General features: G+C 32.6%; 1 protein-coding gene across 1 annotated transcript in view; it reads right to left on the reverse strand.

Moving 5' to 3' along the window:
* The window catches only part of Pkc53E (Protein C kinase 53E), a 154,695-nt gene that overhangs the window by 77,316 nt on the left and 50,534 nt on the right, over positions 1-26,845 (reverse strand). Inside the window, exon 3 of the mRNA XM_035349877.2 lies at positions 1,567-1,649. Coding sequence (XP_035205768.1) covers positions 1,567-1,649 — 83 coding nt within the window. The remainder of the gene's footprint in view (positions 1-1,566; positions 1,650-26,845) is intronic.

Genomic DNA, 26,845 nt, shown 5'->3' on the forward strand with positions numbered 1-26,845 from the left:
AAGCAAACTTGGAATGCCCAACTAACGACTGCTTTCCCACATTCATTGATCTTTTCCGATTAGAATATCTCGTGTGCGCGGGTCGCTATGCGAAATATGCAGAACAGAATTACGTTGTCCATTTTCGTCTACGTAGCGAAACGTTCATTAGCGCCAAGGACACGCGCTGATAGATGGCAGATCGCGAGCTTACTCAACTATTAGGAGGTCTCCGAAGTATGCTAAAATGGGTGACAGGATGATGTTATTCTACCAATCGGAAAGAACAACTAAAAATAAGAAAACATATTTTTAAGACAGAAGAAAAGTTTAGAAGACAGCAGGCACAGTTTTCAACTCTTGTAATTATCGATTTAATTCTAGACAGTAAAATACTTCAAACAAATATAATTCGCAGAAATAATGCATGCTTGCGTGGAGAAAGCGAGGTATCACTTTCAACTAAGTCTGCATGCCTGGCTAAAGGAATGTTTTCAAAATATATTACTATTTTTTTCGGAGCATGTATAAATAAAATGTGTAAAAAATTGAGTGGAAAATGCTACAAGAAATGTCATACAAATTTCATTCCATAATATCAGTTAAATTCAGGTTTTGTTTCATGAAAAAACTTGATACAACAATAGCCATAGGAAATTAAAAGTAACAATCCCAAAAGAATTTATAATTTTTCTACCATTACTCCTCCAGCGTACTTATTTGGAAGGCTTCAAGAGCAAGTATGAGGACCCAAAAGATAGTTTACTATTCTATCCACAGGAGCAGTTATGTTGTTAATTACTTGTAATTCTATCAGCAGGAGTAGTTATGCTGTTAATTACCTGTAAGTGTTTTAAATTTTCACCTAAATGATTTCTTTTCTGCTTTTTTAAATTAACGAACTTTCGTTAACAAAGGAAATCGTGAACATATTATATTTGATATGTCACTTTTTCATTTCAAATAAGAGTCACGTACCCAGGCTCATATCATTAGCCAAAATAGCACTGAATATGCATCAGCAAGTTACATTTGCAACATGGGTATCTACGATTGTTGTCGCTCACGCAACAACTGATCATTGTTCAAAATGATCTGAGCAATGTTTCGGTCAATAACTGACCAGTGTCCAAACCGATTGTGAAGTTTTTAAATTCGAGAAAAAGTAGCATTATTTCCATCAACTGCTTGGAGGAAACAACTACTTACAACAGCAAATATCCAGAAAAGAAAATGTCTTAAAACCATCCAATATTAGCATTATTATTGATGCTGCAATATCGTCGAAGGCTGGAAGGACAGCGAGCAGCTTTCGGCAATATATTCAGTCTGGTGTGTACAGTTGTGCATTGTTCTTCAGTTTGGATACTTTCCAGCGACACTACCTCATTTTCTTTATCCATAATACTGTCATGCCACCCTTAATCAAACGTGGAGTCTCATTTCTGGCCCACCGTGTATGTTTGTTGTTAGTTTATCTTGTTAAACAATCTAATTTTGCGTCAAGCTCTGGATTAAAACGTTACAAATACTATTCTTACAATTACTTCTTCTATACAAATAAGATGCGTCAAAGATTATACTTACGTCAGAATCGACGCCTTTGTCAACACCCGGGCACTTAAAAGTGACGAACTCATGGCACCTTTTATGAACCACGAAACTACAAACTGCAAGAACATAAGGGAACATATTAATTTGCAAAATCGATAAACAAAAACATAAAAAATAACTTTACATATCATAAATTAATCATCCAAGAATAGCATCTAAGACATAGAATTTATGGAATGTAAATATATTAAACAAATCTATAGATCTGAATTCAACATTTTTATTCAGATTTTTTTCGTAAAATTAATTTCTGTTATTTTAAATTCAGTCAGATGTTTAACATTCAGTATAAATTTAGTGTATAATATTTAATAATGTAATTTAATAATATAAGTATGGTACTTTCAGATGTAAAATAGGTAAACAGGGTAATTCAAACGACAGTAAAACATTAAACAACTTGGTTTTAAATGAATTTAATGCAGTAAGCCTAAACATGCATGAAACTAAAAAAAGAGGGCTCGAGAAAATTCATTGCGTGACTTTTTAATTAAAATAAGTCCATTAGATGGCGTTTAACCTTGGAATTTTAAATACACTACTCTTGTTTTGAACTAACCACTGTTAAATGTCGGCATTACGCTGACGTGCTTTAAAACATTATCTCTAAAATGGTAAAAAAAGCAAGTACTGAATTGGAGACATTCTTGTAGAATAAAACGTTTTCGATTCTTCTTCTTTCTTACTTCAGTTTTTGACTAAAATGAAATTATTAGCTGTCATTTTCAGTATGAATGATCACACAGAGATCTCCAGAACTCACTGATTTATGACACTAATTCATATGACACTACAATTATGACACTAAATCTCGACTACGCATAAATAATCTAATGTCATTAGCAGTTATGAAAAATACTACGTTAAGGATTGTATCAATGAGTGCTGTTTGCGCTGAGAGCTTACAAACACTAAACTGTGCTTCGTAATGAGCAAGTTAGCACGCTCAGCTATTAAAAGTAGGAGATTCTTGGTTTGAATGGCGGCAACAGTGCATTTGATTTTTCACATTTGCTGCTTCGAAAAATCACACTTTCCATGTTTAATTTTTTTAGAGATGAAATAACGTCTAGTGAGGCTAACTGTTTATTATAACATAATACTATTTTAAAAGGGCTAGGGTATTTAAATGCAATACGTGTAGAGATTTTACATCATTTTAACGTGAAAACAATTTATTCAAGAGTAGTTTCAATGAAATAATAAATGTTTATGTTCCACAATGCATTTCTAAGAAATTATTATATTTTGATATATGAAGATCGTGTCTTTTTAAACAACTCTAACATCCTATATCGATGCAGTAAGCAATAAGAATTCGATAACAGTGCCAGCAAAGCTAAAACAATTAAACGTTAAATTAATAAATAATAAGTAACACGAATTGGTGCAACGTGAGTAACCCTGTAGGCTCGTGGCTGCAGCAGAACCTTCTTCTTCAGCTGCGGATATGTAAATGATGAAAAAAAAAGAGATTTTTCTTTTTAACTGTTCGATTAAATTTGCACCATAAAAATTTCGATAGAGTTTATTAATAAATTCTGAAGTAGTTTTTGTAAAATTTTTACCCCTCCATATCAATTTATCATTATAAATTACTTTCATTCCCTATAAAATCTTTATTTACCGAATTTCCAATGGCAAGTGCACTGAAATATCCAATAAATAAATTTCCTGATTTACATTCCTCATATTTGAAAATTGGTGAGTTTATTTCATTCACTTAACTGCTTCTCAAAAAAGGACTTTCGTTTTCCAAAATAATTGCAATTATTTCCACCAAAGTAAATAAATGAATCAGTCCCATTCTTTTTTAAATTTGCGTATATTATTGTAAATCCAAACTGTTTAAAATATTAAACTTTCCAGTCAGGTTTACCTATATTTATAAATAATTTTGCTCCTAAAGTATAAAAAGAAACAATAATAAGATTTAGCGAAGATTCTTATCGTCGGGAATTCAACTGGTCCTGCTTATTTAGTTAGCTTTTGAACTCGAGACATCTAATTCTTTTCCATTTCTGATCACATGCATTGAATCTAACTTGCCATACCATAAATCTTCATTAATTTGCCTCCACGCACCATCTTGTTGTTCTCCTAAAAAAAGTGAGCTTCATTTTATTTTTTCATTTTCATTCAAAGCTTTACACTTCTAAGTCTGCTCTTGGCCAAGAATTCAACTAGTAAGAGCTGTTGCAACTGACAGAGATTTTTCAACTCGAATTATTAACCACGCCTCTAAAAACGTAAAAATGTTTTCATCTCAATACAAAGAAAAGAGAACTATTTTATATTAAACAATTATAATAATTCAATAGTTACTCATTTCTTCCTCATTTATCAGTTATAAAATTGCACATGATTTATATAATGAGGAATAAGAAGAAAAAGATTAAATCAAGTCTAATCTTCATTTCATTTTTTTTATCTACCAGCAAAATCCACATTTCAATGCTTAAAGACTCTGTTTCGGATGTGAAACAGTGCGGCTTAATGCTTCAAACATGAACAGCCTTGAAAATTCGCATTTAAGATCAGGAAACGTAAATTTTAAAATGGAAATTTACGAATAGTCCACTGCACATCATTGTTAGTCCAAAAACGTCTATTTCCCGATTTTCTACAGCCAAAATTATTGAAAACATAGATCCGTAGGCGAAAAAATATTTTACATTCATAAAAAAACTTTCAGTTCTTCTTAGTAATCCCAATTCTATTGCTCCCTTGCTGTCAGCTTTTCAAAAAATTGTTTCTTAGTTGGTTTTTATTCACCTTTGATGCCATTGGCTTCGCTTATTATCATTTATTACGGAATGTGTTTCGAAATTCTCTTAATTACCCTCACATAAATATGTAGGTCACTTTTCGCCATTTTTATTGCCACAGCTGAAGTAAGAGATTCTTTTAAACCTTCTTTGCTATAACTCTTTAAATTTACTCATGCCACACGGATTCTTGTTGTTTATTGCTTGTTTTCTTTTTTCTTTTTTTTTTTTTTTTTTTTTTTTTTTTTTAACCTTTAGTTTTTGCATTCTTTTTGCTACAATTAAGTATAGGTTTAGTTTTATTTGATCTGAGTTCAGATCAAATAAAAACTTGACTGATAATTATTGTTATGAAGAAGCGATGATAATTAAAACAAGCTTGCAACAAGAGATGCCGTGGGTCTTTTGTTCCGAAGTTAATGATTTCATTCCTAAATTTTGTTCATGAATTTTTGCATGTTTTAGTCAAGGTTTCTGAAGATGAAAAAATATTATTTGATTCTTAATATTTGTGTAACGAGAAACTTGTGAAGGATTCAAATCAAGGATTTTCCAACTTTCAAGGATTTTCCAACAAAACTAACTAACTTTCCAAGGATTTTTTCAACAAAAGATAAATATATCAACAAATTTTGTCAAATTATATATTTATAAAAGCCGTGGTTTTTAAACAGTATTTTGCCTAAAACTTCTTTTACATTTCAATATTTAAACAAAATTAAAACAGATTTGTATGCTCTAAATTCTTTATTTGATAATGATTTTGTTTTAAATTTTAAAAAGATAGCAGTGGTTTTGATATCGGAGTTTATTTCATGAAAATATTATGCTGTTAAATCATTTATCAGAAATACTATAAACTGAAATAAAACATGAAATATATTTAACAAACATAACATGTCATTTACTGAGGAATAGATTTTCACAAATAAGATATTATACACCAACAACACAATTGTCTACAGATACATTAAAGATAACAATACGTATAAATGGAACTAAAATTTACATTAAGCCGTATTTCACATATTAAAACTATTTATGAATATTATTTGTAGTATACTAAATCTTTCTCTGCACATAAACAGCAAATAATACTAGGAAAATTCATTAAGTTAAGCTGCTCTTAAAATAAAAAGCGGCTGTTTTTGATACAAATAATACTCATAAAAATTTCCAGGCCTTGTCTGCATGCATTTTCAAATTGAAATTTATGTTTACATAACAAATGCAAGTATTTTAATAATACGCTTTTCTTATTTATAGAATATAAAGAGCGAATCTTCCATCTGGCTACTGACTTCTTTATACATGGTCCACATACTACGTGGACTTTTTGTTCATTACTTTCACAGATGGTCCAGATAAAATACAAAATATCTTCCTGTACTAGTTGCTTATTAATATAATTATATTTCAGTTCTATGTACAACGCGTTTCAAAATTATACGAATACCAACTTTATCGTGACCAAAGAACCCCTTTGCTGACATAAATTGTATACTTATATGTAATAATGTAGTAAATTTGCGGAAAATAACAATTCTGTCTAAAATGCGTATGTTGCAAAATCATATGAACATAATGCAGAACTGATTTTTAATAATATTTAACACAGCTTGAGAGCAACCATAGCGCTTTGAATTCGCAAATTCAAATGAAGAAAGTTCGGAAAAAGAAAATTTCTGGATCTGAAAGAGAATAAACATTCAATGATACCAGTAGCTCAGAAACTAGATGAATTTCTAGGTGTAATTTTTAATTTCCTTCAGTTATAAAGCACTTCATAATTATGTATCTTCAAACCAGCCACAAAAGTTAACTTCGTGGCAGAAAAGATTCAGTGAAAATTTAAAGACCCAAAGTACATCCATAAGTCTTTTAGCCATTGCTGTTAATGGTTATTACCTCAGAGTAGAATTCTAGTTAATTTTCTTCGATATTTTACCTTTGGCGTGTAGTTTTTTAATGTCCAGTAGCAAATTATTAACATTTTTAACTCCATTTTGCTTTGTAACGTGTTTTCATCGTAAGAGGATCCAGATAAAGACAGTCTGCTCGCTCATCACTTATATATCCTACGTTTTAATGGCAAAATCAAGATCGAAGCCCAGAAATTAAATTGTAAGCTATATATAACTTAACTCAATGCTTTACAATTTTCCACTTTCAGTTCACTCATTGTAAGGAATTTTGCATTTAAGAAACAAAAATCCGCTTCTTTTCTATTCATTGCCTTTACGAAATTTCTTTATATATAGAGAGAGAGAGTTTTTTGTACAGAAGAAACAAATACACTTTCTGAAGATGTACTAACTGAATTTTTAAGCTCAGTTAGTGTGTTATTTTAGGTTAGAATTCGTTATGCATTATTTATTTCTGTTTACTCATTCACAAAAATGGCAGTAGTATTTTTTTCTAAATTGTATCAAAATTGTAATTCAAAAAATAGAGCTATCATTTTTAAATATTCACAGTCACTTCATGGGTTGTACTCGCGATTTGCTATACCTCTGAGTAAAGATTATATTTTCAAATGATTCTTTCATTATGTGTAACATAGCTCCCACTACTGTACAGTCATTTTCATTACACTACAATTCTGCTTTTAAGCTTACTCTCAGGGTACTTTTAAATAGCTTTTGTTATTTAGGATTGTGTTAATACTCCAATAATGAATCTGTATCATTTCCATATACAGAATGGTCCTGTTTGGAAAATAATTAATTTTAAATTAACTCTACCTCTTATCAAAATTATACAGTTCAAGACCATTTCAAAGACGTTCAGTCACTTTAATCTTGACTCTGATCGACCCTTGTTTATCTCAACATTACACCAGAGTAAAATTCATTTAATCTAAATTGGATGTAGGCAACATGTATCGCAGGATTTAGGTAGGCAACTAACATATCCTCTAGTATAGAACAAGGGAGCCAATAAAGGGTTCTGCTATTAAAAATGTACAACTCTATAAAAAAGTTTTGACTTCATATTCCAAATTAGAGCTGCAAGTTATGCAATGATCGCATTATTTCTCTACTGAAAATAATCAATCTACATGGCATTAGTACCTCTAATGCATAAACAATCACTAAACTATTTTACCATTAAAAATGCCATTGTTATTGCTATTCGATAACAGTACCGATATACATCTATATGCAAAGCAAAAATTACCTCTCGGTATGACCAGGAAAAGATTGAACTGCACTGGACAATATATGATATATCCTTAAAATTAAATTATGAAAAGCTTACTTTTAAGAAGAAAAAATTCAATATAAATAGTTCAGAATGGTAGAATTTATTTTTCCAGATCACAACAAAAGTGGCTTTGAATACCACATCCAAAGAACTTCTAGCCACAGAAGTTCTATGCCACATCAAAGTCAGTGGTGCGTTTCCAACTAGTAGAGTCAAAATTACATGCAACCAAGAGCTGTGGACGATAGCTCGATGTCTTTACCGAAAAAATTGGCAAACTTTGCTGACTGTATTGCTTCACGTAATGGAATGTTTAGCTGCTTCACCTGACTTTTATCAATGCAAGAAACCGAAAATATTTTGTCAAAAATATTTATGGAAATGCGAATGCGTTGCTACAACTGCTGAGTTAAAAACGTAGTGCTGAATTTGCATATAAGGAGACAAACCAGATAGTTTTAAGTAAATTAGTACAATTAATGATTTCTCATGTTTGGGTTCAACTGAGAAACATGGTGCGTTCACTAAGTACTAAATAAATGTTCATACAATTTTGCAACAATTTGAAGCAAAATTCCATTTTATTTAATTTTTTATTAAATTAACATATTTAAGGGCTAAAATTGTTTACATTTAGATGTTTTCTCTGATATAAATAAAAATGAGAACTTCATGTCAATTCATTAGCTATAAGACCTTTCAATTATCGTTTATACTATGAAAGTGTGTTTTTCAATAATGATTATCTTGGTTACTTTTATGGTCAGAAATGAGCAAAAAATCAACTTTTTGTTTAATTGTTCTTTTCGGCCTTTAAACTGCAAGTTTTACTGTAGGGAACCACAAATTTATAATATCGCATAGATAAAATTAAAAATACTTTTATTAAAATATAATATTTCCATCTGTCCTTCTCAAATTAAATAATATCTCTTCATATCCTTATGAGTGCATATTGATGCGGATCAAAAACTAGTTCATTTCTATTACTTTAGCTTGATATGGAAATTTTAAAGTATTCTGTTTATAATCAAAATTGTTTCCTAATTTTCAAAAATAATGAGGAAAAATCGAAATTATTGCTTTTATTGTTTGAGAAATTACTTTTGTTTGTGTTATACCAATCATTTCAGAAAGAAAAACACTTCCTACAAAATTATTGTTCGTCGAACATATTCTGAAGTTTCGTTACGACGCTGCGAAATATACAGCCACGTGCGTATATCCGAAATGTGTACGAAAATTTCTAAAAACAGATTTTCTATATTCATTGCGATGTGTTTCTGGAGAACATCACTTACGATAAACTAATAAAGTCTAGATAATACAGATGCGATATACAGTACAGTTTATCATGTTTACACATCACATGCATGTACACCAAACAAATGCCAGCACACCTAACAACACTCAAGTGCCTACATGCACACATTGGTGAATACATATGCATTAATTTCACATATGCTTTCACACATATGTACATACATGCATACACATGTATATCTACCATGCATACACGGGAACACAGCGATTTTCTACATCAGTTGTATTATTTCCTTTGAGGATTAATTTTAAACAGAAATATCCCTCAACATCATCTATTCCTTTGCTCTTACTTACCCTTCGAAGTCAAACACTCATATCTTCAAATTATTCCCCGTGCTGAACGATTTTTCCTTCTGCATACTGAAAACAGAAATTCTTTTAAGCGCAACGTATTTTATAATTGTAACATCGAAATGGATGCCATTGTTTTTTTTACTACAGGAGCTGAAGAACGGTATTTTTAATGATTTTCAGTTAAAATTATTTTGATACTTTTTTTTTCGTTTGTAATATAATAGCCTGAATTATAAGAAATGAAAATACTGTGACTAATCTAAGAGCATGGTATAGTAGCTTCAGACTCATTTTTTTCGCTCACCAAAATTTTATTTAGTACCAAAAGGCAACAGTGGAAAGAACTGAGGGGAGCAGAAAGTGAAATATGAAGACGAAAAATGGTATCAGAATGTTGGTGATTGAATAAAAGCTTAAAATGTTGGAATTGTATGACATAAAATTTCTAAAATTTCTAGTTACACAGAAATACTCCTTTGTGTTTATTCAAATTCAGATTTATGCCCCTATTAAAGAAGATTTTAGACCGATTAAGATTTACAATTTTTCCATATGCATATCAGAAAAACATATATAATCAAGTTATATTCATCCCAAATCCGTGTTAAAGATATCTTCGATTTAATTATTAATTTCATGGATCCATTCAAAAATTTAAAAAACAATAGAAAATAAATAGATTTTTGAGTAATATTTTGCTACGTATGTGCTTAAAAGCTAAAATTTGAAAACTTATATGCAGAAACAAACATATTTTAGAATTTTATGCATGCATATTGATTAAAATTGAATTAAGCAACGATTTAACTACAATTTTTGATAAACCTTTGATAATTAGTAAATTGAAATTTTCCATAAATTAACAGATCAAAAAAATTGTGATGTACAAAACATTACACGAAGGATTTTTTTTTTTTAATTTTGAAAGAACATAGATTTTATTTTGAGCTTTAAAAAGGATGAGAAATTACTTTATAACAGAAACATTTTTCATCTAAAGGTTATAAAGAAACGTGCTAAAAAAATAATACAGTGCAATGGGCAAGTACTGTATGAAGTGTAGTCATCTCTTAAACAGAGTAGGGCCAAATTTCCTGTTTTTTTACGATTATGTCATTCAGCTGAGCAGGGAATAACGACCACTATTCCCTCAAAATAGGTACTAGATCTATACTAGAATTGGCAAGCACTTTAAATACGTCATTTTAGGGTGTAGCAGAGGTATTTAAGTTTACAAATCAAGCTGCACAGTTTCTGTGGGTTGTGGTTTTTTCTTATAGGTATATTAGTTGAGGTCAGCATGGGCGAGAGAAATTATCTTGCAATATGAAAGTTTGTTATTGCATTAGCATAAAAGCATTCATCTAGGATATTATCTATATATATGTGTGAACTAGAAAGCCCGGCGGTCATACGAAATGACCGCTGTTCTAAATATTATAAATTGTAAATAAATTATTTGTGCAAAGCTCATCTTGCCGAGAAAGAAGCAAGCCTTGTCTTTCTCTGCTTAGTGGTTTCTTTTTGTCGAGAAAGCCGTTTTTGTGCAGCTTTAGCTCCTTTTCTCTCCTCTTCAGTGCTCTATTTTCTAGTAGGCATTCTTAAAAGAAATTACGTTATGTAAAACAGATGCTTACCAATGCAAACAAATGCTCACCTTCCCCCTGACACGCTCAATTTGCGTTCAGCCTTAAATTGTTTCAAAAACAGAAGATTGCTAATAAAAACAAATGTTCACCTTCCCCCTGACATGCTTAATTTGCGTTCAGTTGTAAACCATTTCAAAAACAGATGATTACTAATGCAAACAAATGTTCATGTTCCACCTGACATGCTCAGTTTGCGTTCAGCTGAAAATTCAGGTTAAAATACAATGTCGGAATAAAATGGGGCAAAATTTTAAACTTTTTACGCGAAAGGATATTTAGCATAGGAGTTTGGGTAAACCTACCTGATTAGATGTACTACGCATAACTCATTAATTATCCAAGTAGATTTATCAACGCTTTAATTTATCAACGTTTGCAAGTTTCTAGGTAATTCATATGTAAATATAGTTAAATGCATAATAAGCAATTGTATGAATTAAAAATATTTAAATGTTCTTAAATACCATGATAATTTAATTGAAACAATCATAACTGCATGTATAGTATCAGTATATATGGACTATTTAAATGCCGTGGCAACTTCACCCCATTGGCTAGTACATTTACGCAAGCAACCGATAAACTATAGGCAACAAACAGACACTTAAGCCGCATATAATAAAGATATTGCTGCTTTTATTTGCAAAACACGAGGTCCGCGCATCTAACCTTAAATAGTACCATCTCCAACACTCATGTAAACGTACTGTGAGGTTTATCTATTTATTTTTAACTAATAGTTCATTTTAAGTTTGACTTTTCTATTGCTTGCTTTTCATCCACGTCTTTCATGCTAGAATGTAAAGGAAATAGCGAGGGTTAATTCAGATTAAGGTAGAATGTAGTGCTATTTAAGCAAACGCTTCGGAAGTTATATTTAGAGCGTATCTGCCTATTCCTGGCCACATTGTGCTGTGATTATTAGTGCCTTGCGTTAGCGGCTTTGTTGTGTTTTTGCCATTAGGGTTGTCTCGCCGATTTACCTCAAACCAGCGCTCTTCCTGTCCATTAAAGTATTCAATTAGCCGTTAGACTAATTTACCACACCTTAAAATTATTTTTTTACGTATTTCTGTTAAGCTAGAAGTGCTGACTTCCTGTAACCCAAGTTGAGTCATTTGTTAGTTTTATACTTGAATAAAAAGGCCTTATGCACCCTTCTTCTGATATCTGTTTAGTTTCACAAGGCTAGAAGATAATTCTTCGAGAGTCCTTTTAAAAGTTTATGTTCCCAAAGGGACATAGACTTTATAAAAAATTACGTCATAACAGACTTTTTTGGTATGTTATTTGTCTTTGCAGCATGCGGGCGATCTGATTCTTTATATATCGATTAATTCCTGATAATGCTCTAAAGTGGTTTTTAGATTAAAATGTTCCATTGTTTTTCTATCGTTATTTGGCCTTCTAGTATTTTTCGGCCCAATTCTATTGACTGTAATTCAAAAGCTTTTGCTTGTGATACGAGGGAAGTACATAAATCTTAGGATAAAGACTACCCTTACAGTGGCTTATAAATTCGGTGAAATCTTACAAAAAATATTTACTGTAGCTTCTACAAGAGAAAGTCACAGTGGCATCCAAGCAGAAATCCCGCTTCTTCCGTTGATGCTCATTTTGTATAGATTCTCAATTCAGGATATTTCTGACTGAACTCTCCTATTGAGAGTTCATGTTTATAAATTAATTTCACAAGCCATGAATGACAGAAAATCATACTTTCAATCAACGTACCATATCCAAATTACTCTTAATTCGTCGCAATCTCGTACCTAATTTCAAAAATAATGCTCGCTCGAAATACCTATTTTGATGTTATACCCAAGATAAAAACTGAAGCCGTCGAGACTAATTTCATATGCTATATTACAAAATATTTCTTTAAGAATACTATTGCACTATTTTAGGCGAGTTATTGTGAATTTTCTTATTGTTCTTTAATTAATGTAAATCAATCTATATATGTGTACATATATACACTCACTTCCAAATGTTAAGCACGGAGAGGAAAATGCTAATTCGAGGAAGCCAATCAGAATTGAAGAGGATGCAATTCGCTGCAGAGGTAGACGGAAGTATGCAAATATGTTAGGTAACATCCAGTCGCGCTTTCATGTCAAGAAATATGCAAAACAAAAGGCAGTCTTATAAAAAGCCAGCTTTATGAAGGGTTACAGAAGTTGAATGTAAGTGCTGATAGAAGGTGTTTAAAACTTTCGTACAATTTGTTTTCAAGGCATTTGTGTTTCTATGATTTCCAGAAGACGAATGGAAGATTCTGAGCGCTGGCGTGCTGTGGGGCGCATTGAAGCAGGACAGTCGATCACAGATGTTGCTCTTCTCTTCGGCGTTCATCATTCTGTAATTTCACGTTTATGGAAACAATTCCAAACCACACAGACAGTTGTCCCAAGGCCCGTAGCCGGTCGCTTAAGGTTACAACCCCCGCGGAAGATCGATATATTGCTATTGTAGCCAAGCGGAATCGCAAAGCGACAACCACACGTGTGACATCTATGGTTACAGCTTCCATTGGTATGGCGATATCTGCAGCTACTATACGCCGAAGATTGCATATGAGTGGACTGTACGCCGAAGATTACATATGAGTGGTTCTTTGACGGCTGTCCAGTATCGAGACGAAGTCCTAGAGAACCCATTGTGAGATTGTGCGCTGCAGCATTTGGCCCTACTTTTGTTTTAATGGATGATAATTCACGTCCCCATAGAGCTGACATCGTCGATGACTACTTGGAGAGTGAAGGGATTGCACGTATGGCGCAGCCAGCATATTCTCCTGACCTTAATCCCATTGAAAATCTTTGAGATGCTCTCGGCCGTGCTGTATCTTCACGTTTCCCACCTTCAGCCACTCTTATTGAGCTGGAAACTGCTCTACAAGAAGAATGGCGATTGCTTAACTCTGAGGTGGTTGACTACCTAATTGAAAGCATGGTCACAGGTATAAACTTTGTATGCAGATGAGGGGGTATCACATACCCTATTAATGTCCTTTTTTTCATTTTATGCTGTTTATTTTCACTTTATACATAAATCTGTTTAAGTCTCCAGCATATCATTATTTGATAACTTACAAAAATTTAATATTGTTTTCATTTCTGTATATAATTATTGATTTTGTTTTATGCATAAATATATATGCTACTCTCCTGCCGAATTTTGTGTCAATCAAAGCAGTATTTGTTGATGTTTTTGCATTTTACATCTTCGTGCTTAACTTTTGAAAGCGAGTGTATATACTATATATGTTCAAAATGTTCGGGCGAACTGTTAAATAATTTAGAATTTTTCATCAACTAATTTTGGATGAACAGAAAACGCAGTAGTTTTTCATAGGAAAGAGGATTTAATTGAGTCTAATCTACCTCCTCTGGAAAACATTGAATCAGATTTAATTACAATCCTCTTCCTATGCCTTTTGTAATTTTTGTGTTTTTTTTTTTTTTTCCACGTTTCTATAATTCTTCTGACTTTTGGTTGATTTATTTTAATTTGGGGGGAAGGGTTGAAATTTTACTGGTTTTGAATTCCATTTCTTTTGGGTCTTTGCTGGTTCAACATTTCTTATTTATATTATAATGTATTTCTTGGCCCCTTCGTGGTGTGGTGATCTGCACGCTGGACGCCTATTCCAAAGGTCCGTGGTTCGATTCCCGGCGAAGGCGTTGCTCATTTTTCATGATTCCTGCTTCCAAATACCTAATGTCTCTAATATATATATATATATATATATACAAGGTATGTTCGAAACGTTCGGTGATTGGTCTCATAATTAAAAAACCGTGCCGGTTAGATCTTGCACTCACACAGACGCAGTGAGAGAAATGTCATCTAGAGCCATGTAACGGCCATTTTACGACAGATAAGAGGAAGCGCACGCTATGAGCAGTTTAACATAGTCAGTGTTAGAAAGATTGTCAGTGTGACATGGAGCAACGCATAAACATAAAGTTTTGCTTCAAGTTAGGCAAAACGGCGACGGAGACATATGACATGTTAGTGAAAGTTTACGGTCAGGAAGCAGTGAGTAAAAAGTGTGTTTATGAGTGGTTTAAACGCTTTACAGACGGAAAGAAGGATGTCAAAGATGAGCCGCGGTCGGGACGACCTACGACAAGCACAACTCCAGACAATGTGGAATGAATTCGACGGATGCTTGCGGCAGATCGACGACTATCTTTAAGAATGATAGCTGGCAAATTGCAGATAAGCCTACACAGTGTGAGCCCCATTGTGCACAAACATTTGCATAAACGTAAGATATGCGCCCGGTTTGTACCGCACTCGCTGTCAGACGAGCAAAAGCAATACCGGATGGAAACCTCTGGAGATTTTATCGACATGAGTGACCGGAATCCGTAATTATTGGAAACAATAATTACAGGGAATGAGTCGTGGTGCTATCAATACGATCCGGAGACCAAGCGGCAATCCATGGCATGGTGTTCAACGTCGTCACCCCCTCCCAAAAAATGTCGTTTGATACAATCCAGGATCAAGATGTTGTTGATCGTCTTTTTCGACAGTAAGGGTTTGATCCATCGTAAATTTGTACCCGCGGCTACAACCGTCAATGCGGAATACTACGAAGGGTTTTTGAAACGACTGCTGCTACGCATACGCGGATTCGGCCACAGTACCGGAATGGACAGTGGAATCTGCTCCATGACAACGCCCGGCCGCACCCTGCGATCCGTGTAACCCAATTCCTCGACAGGCACCAGGTTCCAGTTTTGGATCACCCTCCATATTCTCCAGATCTGGCTCTCGCGGACTTCTTCCTGTTTCCCCGCCTCAAAGATGTTCTGAAAGGCCAACACTTTTCCGACATTACTGAGATCCAACAACGTGTGACAACGGTGATTCGAGCTATACCGAAAGAAGCTTTTGCAGACAGTTTCCAACAATTGTACACCCGATGTCAAAAGTGTATTGTTGCTAATGGCGAATACTCTGAAGGCCAGTAAAGCTATTTTGCTTGTTTCTCTTGTTTCCTTTTTTTTATGGTAAAATTCGCCGAACTTTTCGAACACACCTTGTATATTAGAGAGGTCTAAATTATCGGTTTTCATATTTGAAAGGGAGACCAATTTCAAGGAAACTACTGTATTATTTATTTTAATATTGCATCACCATATAACGCAGAATTTAATGTTCACTCTTTGGGCACAATTAGCATACACTGTGTCACCTTAACGAATGCGACAACAATCCGAACAGTGTGTTGCTAAGCACAGCTCTGCCACCTAGTAAGTTTGAGCGGAAATAGGTTCAAAGTCATGTCAAGTAAGAATACATACCAAGTAACATAAAAACAACATTTGTTCCTTTTTTAGTACTACAAACTCAGAAATAAAAAAAAAATGTCCTGAAACTTTTCTGACAAAGGATGTACTTATCCCAAACATTGCATTACAAAATAAAAATTCATTTTATAACATTAAGCATTTTATATTAACATTAAATTGTAATTTCTAAAAGAAAGTAATAGACCATTTTAATACCCGCAACTCGTTTTTTGTCATATCATAAAAATCCGCAGCAAACACTTTCGTTGTTTCAACTTTCGGTAACGACTGAATAAATGCCGAGTTTTTTTTTATCTGAAAGGATGACTATTGTGTATTCGGATATGAGAGATAGGCAGAAGTATACTAGGATATAAAATTTGAATTTGAAAGTTGTATCAAGCATATACTTTCGCATAACGAAGGTAATAAAGAGATCTGCCCAGTACACTTTTTCTATAGAAATTGTGCTGAGGTGTAAGATAGAAATGAAGCAAATGTTTATAACAAATATACTTTGATAGATTTCTAAACATTCCGTCAAATTGTGTGAAACCATAAACAATACGTAAATCATGCGAAAGCCGTTCAGTCTCTGTTATCAGTATATAATAATGGATGAAAATTCTTGTACATAAACGAGTTAACAAAATTTCCTGTTTTAAGAGTTTATTCTATTGTACACAACTTCCTCCTTTCTACTCTGTACTAATATTTCACGGTCTAGATGATTTTTATCAAAAGAACATATATTATTCTTGATAACCCATACAGTTTTACAAAAGTATTTAACATCTAAATTTTTATTTTTAAATGCTAAAAGTTAGTAATCCGTTTGTAATTATCTACAACCGATTTTGCTAAATTAACAATAGTATGTTTTCCTTGAAGCTAACATGTTCATTACCTTTCTTATTTCTTATAACACACAACGCTAGAGCACTGCATTTTCTGAGATATGATTCAGAGAAAAGAGCTGCAATATTGCTGTTCATGCAAGGTTTCCAAAATACTCTATAAATATGAATAAAACGTAGCTATTTTCAGTAAACGATTATTATTGCTCAAAATAATCTGTGACTAAAGTGCGAAGTATTTTGAATGCCGTCGCGTTTGTTAATATTTAGTTTCTCAAATATTTCATTTAAAGTATACTATCACTCTATATCAGAGATTTAACTGAATATGCAACGTTTCAACATCATCTATTCCGTCAGAAACATGCTGTGTAATCACCATTACCAATTCTATCATAAACGTTATGCGGTGTAATGACGAAGCCACAAACCACTTATCGCTTTTTCTTCCCTTTACATTCTTTACAGACCTTCCTATTTTGATCGATGGAAGATGCATATGAGATGAACTGCATGTATACCAGGTTCCGTTTTCGTCCCAGGTCATGTCTTCATTTATTCTCAAGTAATCTTTGATGCTTATCATCTGATATTTGTATCACATTGGAATGAAATCGATATATATTCAACTCCAAAAAGCAGTAATTTTAAGCAAAACAAACTCTGAAATTTTTAAAAACTCTGAATTTATGTATGCTATATAATGAACTGCACATAATGCAATCACGTAATAAATACGAGAGAAAATCAGAAAGAAGAATTAATCTTAGTTTTTCCAAGTCAGTGAGCTTATTTTTTTCCTTACTCATTACACAATGAACAAGTCTTGAAAATTTAATGGCGTGTCAGCAATATCTTCAAGGAATATTTTATTAGTAAAAGTGTGAATATTCAAATAATTAAGTTATTTTGGTTTTAATCACACTTAATTTTAAAATATCAAGTTGCCATTGGAACTCGAAAACATTGAATTTCAAAATTAACGTTTCTAGATGTCATACTAATTATAGAAAAGAGACAGAAATGTTGTCACTTATTGAATACATCATAGAAAGATCCTTTTACGGAGTCTGAAAAAATTCTCTTTACCTTATCTTCAATTACCGCATGCTCTGTCTTTTCCTTATTTCATGCTGAATTATTCTTTTATATATTTTTTGGCAGATCGTTGCTTAACGGTCATCATTGTAGAATAGTCATCATTATAGAATAATTTTGATCATCATTTTTTCATAATCAGAAAAATCAAAAATGTCATTTAAATAAAGCTTATTTGAAATTTCAGCTTTAACATATTTTACAGATTTTTTGGTGATTTCCAAAAATTGATCGATAGGTCGCTTAAAGATGGATCCGCAAAATGTTCAGTCACAATTATCCATCAGAAAAATTCAGTGTAATTTTTCAGATAGATCAGAAGACTTTCAAGGAAATTTAAAATAACATACTTTGCTGCTATGTTGATCAGTAAGTAATCGGAAGTAATTTTACTACACTCAGAACCAATGATTTTCTGTATTTATTACTGCCCTTTCCTGTGGATTAAAAAATATAAAATAAAATACATAAAAATGTTTTAGCTATCGCAACATTCTTGATCATTTGTTGCTAGAAATAAAATCAAAGGCCTTGTTTAAAAGAAATGTTCAGGGATATAACAGAATTTTTAGAATAATAAAAGAGTTAACACTGAAATGACATGCAAAAGAATGAACGCATTTAAATTTCCTTTGGCAACTTTAATTTAAAGTCTGTCATTGTTATCAGACCCATGATTATATTTTCATGCACATATGACAAAGAATGTTATCAATAACTAATAAAAAATTTAATAGCACTAATGTTAAGCTTTTTCCTTTTACCCATTTAATTAAAATCCGTACAAATTAAAAATTTAATTTATATATACATATTTATTTGTCAGATACTTGGTAACTATCATCATACTGTCTTCAAAGAACACGTTTTAGGTTTAAATAAAAGGAGCTTCATATCTTTCCACAATGGGCTTATATCAGGGATGCAGTAAAGAATGCTATATTTTATTCATAATCCATAAGCTAAAACTAAATATTTAAATAAAACATAACATGCTTCTTATTATCGTAATGTCTAATTTCAACCACAGAAAAGTCTTAATATTCTGATAACAGCTTACCCACGTCCTTCTCTCAAGTAAATCTATGCCCTTAGGTTAAAATTGAAGAATTACCTTTCTAATATTTTTGTTTTCATTCAAGAATTGCCATTTAATTTTTATGAATAATATTAAATGTTTCTTTTAGACAATATGATTTTAAGTCGGAGATAAATTTTTTGTCGGTAATATTTTGAAGAAAAATTCAACATTTTATTAAAATAGCTTCTTCTTTTACTTTCCAGTGCCTTTGCCAAAATTTCGTTATTGTCTTTATGAGAAAGTTCTTCTTCCAAACGGTAAGGATTGATTTTGCAATTAATGAACTAGTTTGTGAGAAAAGAGTAAAAGCTTTGAAAAAAATACGAATTCAACTACATTTTCATTTTCAATAGCTATTCCTTGCAATATTTTATAAACCCCATCCTTATTTTCATTAAGTACATCATCATAAACATGCATTAAAAGTATTAAATAATTTGGACTATATTTGTTTAAGTTTCAGGACTTTGAATAAAAGTATTATCATAAAATTAAACTGGGAAAACGCAGTTTATAGAAGTTAAATTCTTAAAATGATCATTAAATCATTTCCAATTTTTAAATATTTCTCATACTGAATTTCAATGTATATATGAAATTAAAGCTTAACCTTATCTAACGGGAAATACTACAAGAAAAACCTTAAAACGTAAGTCGAAATTTGTTTACCTCTTTTTGTTTTATAAAACACATTCAAAACAATTTTGTTATGTAATTATATTTTTTCTAAAATATTTGTAATCAATATTAATAACAGTAATTTTTCGTTTAACTCCTGTTTAAGAAACATAATTTGAAATTAATGCTGCAGTCAGGAACTTAATCACTTTCCTTATATCACCTCTTTTTATTCACATCTGTCAAAAATAATTTCCATTTCTGAATAAACATAAGAGAACTGACTGATAAGTCTCATAGAAATGTTTTCTGAGCTAAGTAAGAAAGAGAAAAAAAGAAACCTGCAAGTTCAAAAATAAAAAAAATTAAAAAAAAAAAAAAAATCTGAACTTCACTTAGTATTAAAAAATCTTTCAGATTACACCTATAAACTGAGTTTACTGATGATTGCAATCACATTTAATTACGTTCTACTTTTCTTACAATGATTTTTTATAAATAACTGTAGCATTTAAAAAGTAAACGAAAATAAACACTGAAATGGATGTGACATTTAAAGGACTGACAATGCTTTTAAAAGCCTTTTTATGTCATTTATTACCCTCAAATCATTTCAAAATTTCTTCTCAGTGTAGCAAACATATAAAAGTATATTTTATCAAAAATTGGTAAAATCGGTAATTTAATTGCTTGGGTCCACTTAATGTTCTGTTTTATCTGCAAAATTATTTTGTAAATTCGTCCCCCTTCTTTTAAGTCTCGCCGGTTTTCTTGAACAGCCCAAACGTTTTATATTACAGATAATAAAACAAATCCTTTGCATTTCAGTAATTTATAGGCTATTAGACTGCATAATAATCTGAATTTCTGTGGTTTGCTTATATGATATTTTCTCCCTTCTTTCAAGTCCCGGCAAGGGCACTGCACATTTTTCATGTCTCCTGCTATGAAACAGCTGCAAGGGTGCCCGAACTAAAAGTTAATGAATGATAATTCTTCTCCACCAGGATTTGGTGATTGGGTCCCCTAAGCCTCAGTAGCCCTTTAAAAGAGGGAGCACAGAAAGTATTTTCTCCCTTCGTTTTGCATGCTTCGTGATGTAATTGGATCATTCACATTATAAAAAGAAAGAATTGCAGACCTGCTAAAGCCTAAAGACGGAAGACAAAATATCCACAGAACTCCCTTGTCCCATCGTTGAAATTTATACTGCACTGTCCATCCTCTACAACCTCCTTTTAAAAGTTGTTTATTCTTATATATTTTTCAGTTATAGTTACTCTAAAAATCATTTTTTAACTTTTTCTTACTGCTGCCATTTACCATTTTCTGAACTGTTGCCGTGACCACGCGCTTGAAACCCGTTGGGTTGCAGACTCCAAATCTTGCTCGTACAACGTCTTAGCGAAAAGTCAGCAATATATTTCGGACATGTGTTACATTCCCTTTGTCTCTTAAAACGGGCAGTTGATAAGCAGCTACAGTTGAGCTGTGTAAGTCCTAAAGACTTCATCTGGAGTGGGTGACGATTGATAATTACTATATAAGGTCCTTCACGTCTCGGCATGAATTTTCGACTTTTTTAATTTCTGATCTGCTAATAGGATGTAGCGTCACCGATACTTTGTCACTTGGTTTGTAGAAAGCTTTTTGTCGTTAACGATGATAATACGTTTTTCGTTTGTCGCATTTGTTCGGCATAGTATTTAATCTCTGCGGGTAGACGAGCAAGTCGTTTGAGATATGGAGTTACCTCAGTTACGAAGTAATCACTGTTGATGAGTGCTCTTAAGTCGTGGTTGGCATCATCTCTTATTCTTAATCCTCTGCCAAACTGCACAAACTCGCGAAGACTTTAACAACCCAAAATCTGGATGATTCTTGAAAACTTCACTGAATCGGGATGATTTATTTAACTGCATAGAATCAGGATGATTCATCCAGCTGCATAGAATCAGGATGATTTTTCAATACGTCACTTAATCGGGACGATTCACTCAGAAATGCATAGAATCAAGGTGAGTCTCTTCAAACTTCACTGAACTGAGATAATTCATTTAACTGCATAGAATTATGATGATTCTATTTCTTTCAAGCCTCACTTCTTCGTTTGACTAGGGAATTTAATGCTTTTTTTCATCAATTCTCTTTTTACAGGCCTCATTCTATAAAGAGGTTTTGCAACTATTAGACTGTTTTCAGTATTAATACGATGTTCAAAGTGTGGGACCTCCCCTTAGTTCGAAACAACTCTTGAATTCCTGCAGTAAGCGATTTAGTTGAGTTCATTATTCTGTATTTAGATGTTTATCTTCGTCATTTCGTAAATTCATATAAGAAGACGCTTCCAATTCACTTTAACTGAATTGGAAGTTTCCGCAATCTTTTTCTGAGAGTCAGAAATTGATGCAGAATTTTCATTTTTGGAAAGCACCTTCTAGAAAGGATACTGGGGGTGAGGATTTTGACAGAAATGCCAAGTATTATTGAAGCCATTCAGGATAATCCCAGCAAATTGGAAAAAAACTGTTTCTAAGATAGTTATATTTCCTTCTGCTTCATGCAAAACAATTAGTTCTGTGGGTGCCGCTTTAGTTTCAACATTAAGATTCAATCTGTACCTTTTCTGTTATTTCTATTAAATGTCGTTGTGGGGTGGAAACCGTTGGAATTGTTTATTGACCCTAGCAAAGCATCTTGAACTCCACTACCACACACACACACACACAGAGAGATATTGTATATATATATGTGTATATATTCTACGTAATAGAGTGTGATGCACTAGTATCAGCACATACAGCAGTTTCTACTCCCCAAATGTTTCGGACAATTAAACTAAATGAAGATGTGTTGATTTGAATGTAAATAAATTGACATTGTTTAAAGACGTTTTTGCTTGTTCTTTAGGTCTTGAGTAGGTAGGGATTGGATGGTTCTTTTTTTCTAGTGTAGAGTTTGTATTCTTAGAGATCATCTATGACGAATATTTTCGTAGGCATCTAATTTCTCCGCTAATTCCATTGTGTGATTCCATTTTGTCCATGAATCTATAAAATGTTCTTTAAGATCTGAAGGTGATTTGTTTCTTAATTTGGTCGCTAATAATTAGGTTTTAAGTTGCTCAAAATCTTTAATGTTTTGTTATCCATCCTTCAAAATTAAAAATCTCTCCAAGTTGTATCTTGGATTTTCTTGTGTTGCGAAAAGAGTTGTCCGAAAGGGTCAGCAGTGAACCTGTGTCGCTTAAGAAGTATTTCTTTAATTTTTCGGTAATATTGAGATTTTTTCATCTTCTCTAACAACAAGCAGTGCTATTTTTGTTGGCAATGAGCTGAAATCCAGATTCACCTTTATAAGGTATTTCTCCTCCGCCTACGTGCTGTAATGGTCAGCACACTCGGCGCGTATTCGAGAGGTCTGAGGTTCGACTCCCGGCGAAGGCATTACTTATTTTCCACGTATCCTTTAAAAAAACCTAATGTCTGTACATCTTCTTCAAAAATAATTTAGGGACAACTTTAGTAATATCATTTTTGGTTGATCTATTTATAACCTGTTACCTCTTTTTGAGAAACATTTTGTAACTCCAGTGTAAGTTTTAGTTTTTTAACTCGATGCTCCTTTTCCATTTGTTTATCTTCAGCAGCTTCTTATTGATGCAAAAGTTGTTTTTCAGCTATTGGTTCAACCAGTTTTCTGGTCAATACATTCTCTATACATTCTCTATGAAATCTTCTTTATACTTATCTGAGTTCGTGATTAAATCTTTAAGTTGAATCACTTTTAAATTATCTGAGAATGGAAAACCCAGTTCTGTGATTAACATTTTAAAATCTTTTTTATTAAATCTTTTCTCAAAAATGCCCTGTTATCGTACTTTCATGTCCGTTGAAAAGTCTGTCTGTTATCTACGCATGGAGATCAAAACGAAACTTCATGCAATCGCCCAAATAATATTCGGGTGAAGATTTTGCTGGTGGAAGTACTAACTAAAAACGGGGTAAAGAAAATGAGTCTTAAACACTGGTTGTTCTCAACTGAATAAATCATTCTGGTCCCATGTTGAGTTGTCATTTTGTAACCAGAATGACATAAATTTAATTGTTGTTAGTTTCATAAGTATTTTATTCTTCTCCTTTAAAACTAATGTTACACTGAAGGTATGCGTGTTGATATTATAATAGAAAACTTTATTATTAAAATGAAGTCACATTTTATTAATCACATTATAAAACGAAAGAATTACCAATCATGTAAAAGCCTAAAAGTAATAGACAAATATCCATATAACTCATGTCCCATCGTTGACATTTTTCCTTCATTGTCTGCTCTCTTCAGCATCTTTCAAAATGTTGACTATCCTTACATTATTTTTAAAATCCTTTTCTTTTTTAAACTTGTTCTTGTTATTGTCTGAACATGCCATTTACCATTTCCTGAAGTCTATCTTGCCGTGACCATGCGCTTGAAAGCCGGTGGGTTACAGCAATCAATTTTTGAGAACTTCTTTAAAATATAAATTATCTCTTTATTGAGACCTACTAGAAGTTTAATTTTTTCTGAAATCATTATGAAAGTAAAATATTATGGTGTTTATAAAAATGGCTTCAGGTCGTTTAGTAAAGCAAACTTCCAGAACAAATTCTGAAATCTCTTCGACTGATAATCATAGCTGTGATTTTTCCTAAGACATTGAACCTTTATAGAAGGTCTGTGTGCACTTGATAATCAGAATCCATTGTAACAGCATCTGGTATGCTATAAACCAAAAATTAAAAAATGGACTACAGCAGCGTTGATTGTTTAATGTTTAAATTTTCATCTTATATTCAACGATAAGTTAAAACTCGGATATTCCTAAACCCAAATTTCCGAACTTAAATTTTTTCTTTTGTTTTTGTGGCTTATCTCACTTGTCTTACGATAGCATCAGAACAAAGTTCGTGATTTTTTTTGTGGAAAAAAGCGCCCGATTACGTCTGTCGTTGGCATGGGCCTTGGGCACCTTATAGTTGACAATACAAATTTGCCCATCTCCGTTCTATTTTTGAAGAAAATACCGTGAAGCCGAATGCAAGGATCTGCCATGTTTTTTTTCTCTTACTACCAAATCACCTGGGCGGACTTTCGGCTGCCCGTATTTTAAGTGCCACTGTGCCGCAAAGACACTAACTAAAATATATACAAGTCTCCTCTGGGATACGAACCCGTGACAAAAAATAAGGCAGCTATCATGACTTGACACTATACCAATCTGAGGGCCAAATTCGTTCTTCAGGTTCTTAGCCCGGAAAAAAGTTTCCAGCTGAAGAACACTTACCGCGTTTCCCAAAAATAAGATCTAATATGAATGTAAGCTCTAGCATGACTTTTTCGGATACTCATAATTTAAGCTCTGCTCTTTAAAAGACCCTGTGAAGATCATAAGTCAGACTTATGAATGACTAATCGAAAGGCGGACACACTGCAAGTGCGCATGTGATATAACGAGAAAAGGTGGTTGTGGTTGTTTAGGATCTTCATAATTCATTATGTTGTCTACTCTAAGGAATGAAACTAATACATCCGTATGAAGAAAAGAAATGGTTTTTGAATTTTATGACTGCAGTTTTGCCACACTTTTGTGTCGTCCATCATTTTTTAAGAGTTTTTTTACTACTTCTGTCCTGCAAGACTTCAGTTACAATCAACATTTGAGTTTTAATAGATTTAAAGGGTACAATATTTTAGATCTTAAACAACATGCATTCTAATAGTTTGTTGATTAATAGCATTATCTAAAATACCAACTATCCAATACGATTGTTTTTGATAAAACTGAAATGTTTATCGATCAAGGATCTCACAACAGTGGATCAGAGGTGTGCCAACATATAGTCTCTGCACTCGTTACTGAAGAAGATGTTGCTTGTTTGTTTGCAGGCAAATAGTTTAAATGGAGGGAAAAAACTCCGCCTCTGATTATAAATAAAAGATGTAATTAGCTGTGTCTTAAAGCATTTACATTCTCGAAAGTGAAAACGCCTAATGCATACAAAGAACTATAAAGTGGATCCATTTAACGCTACTTGATTTTCGAAATGAACAAAGAGATTAGCTAACCTGGAATTTAGCTAGTCCTCGACGCACTAAAGTTTTGAAGAAAATAGATAAATTATGACTCGCATGGGAATGACTGCCTTCCCTATCTCTACACTCTTTATATTGTTAACAAATAAGTCATTCAAGAACCGTTTAAACAAGGAAATCAATGACTACATAGAACACAGAATGGAAAGAAATCAACTTGGACACTTAGCGTAGCCTATTTTGCAAGAAGTCTAAGTTTGGGTGAAGAATTCAGATATAATATCATTGGCAGCTGCGTTGCCAATGCCCTAAGAATAAGCTAGATGAAAAATGAGTGTTTATTTAAGGAAATGTTCTTTTGCTAGACATGACAATACAATGGCTCCAGTGGTTCTGCTTCTATACACATCGAAATGTTCTACAGAAAATGGAGTCAAAAGAAATTCAGGCAGGAATTCAAGGTTTCAGAACTCTAAGGCCTTATTTCAGAAGAAAATGTCATAGCTGTCCATGTAGCCATGACATTTGTGCATGAACAGATGAACATGTGATGATTTTAATAGATTAATAAACTATTTGTAAACAGATAAATGTTAATTATTATACATAAGAAAAATAAGATATTCCCTGAAAATAAGCCTTAATGCATTTTTGGAGGGAAATTAATACAATTCATGGTCTTGTTTCGAGAAAAAACACGGTAATCACTTTGGAACAAAAAAGCAATTAAGAATTATTGATAACATCTTTGGTATCTTAGTCTATTGGAAAAGTTCTTCATTTTTTCACGCTTCGAGTTCATGGCAAAGTGAAGTTTGGCAGAGATACTTCAATTTAAGTCTTTCATTTATTACATATTGCAAAGGAAAGAAGTGCTTAGTATTTTAAGGATTTATTTTTATCGTAATATACAGAATCAGCGCAAATATTTATAACAACCATTAGGCTTGAACGTTTTATTCAAAAACAATAT

The sequence above is a fragment of the Stegodyphus dumicola genome, chromosome 3 (genome assembly GCF_044657685.1).
Source record: "Stegodyphus dumicola isolate Sdum_Otavi_A_Nest chromosome 3, ASM4465768v1".
Lineage (NCBI taxonomy): Eukaryota > Metazoa > Arthropoda > Arachnida > Araneae > Eresidae > Stegodyphus > Stegodyphus dumicola.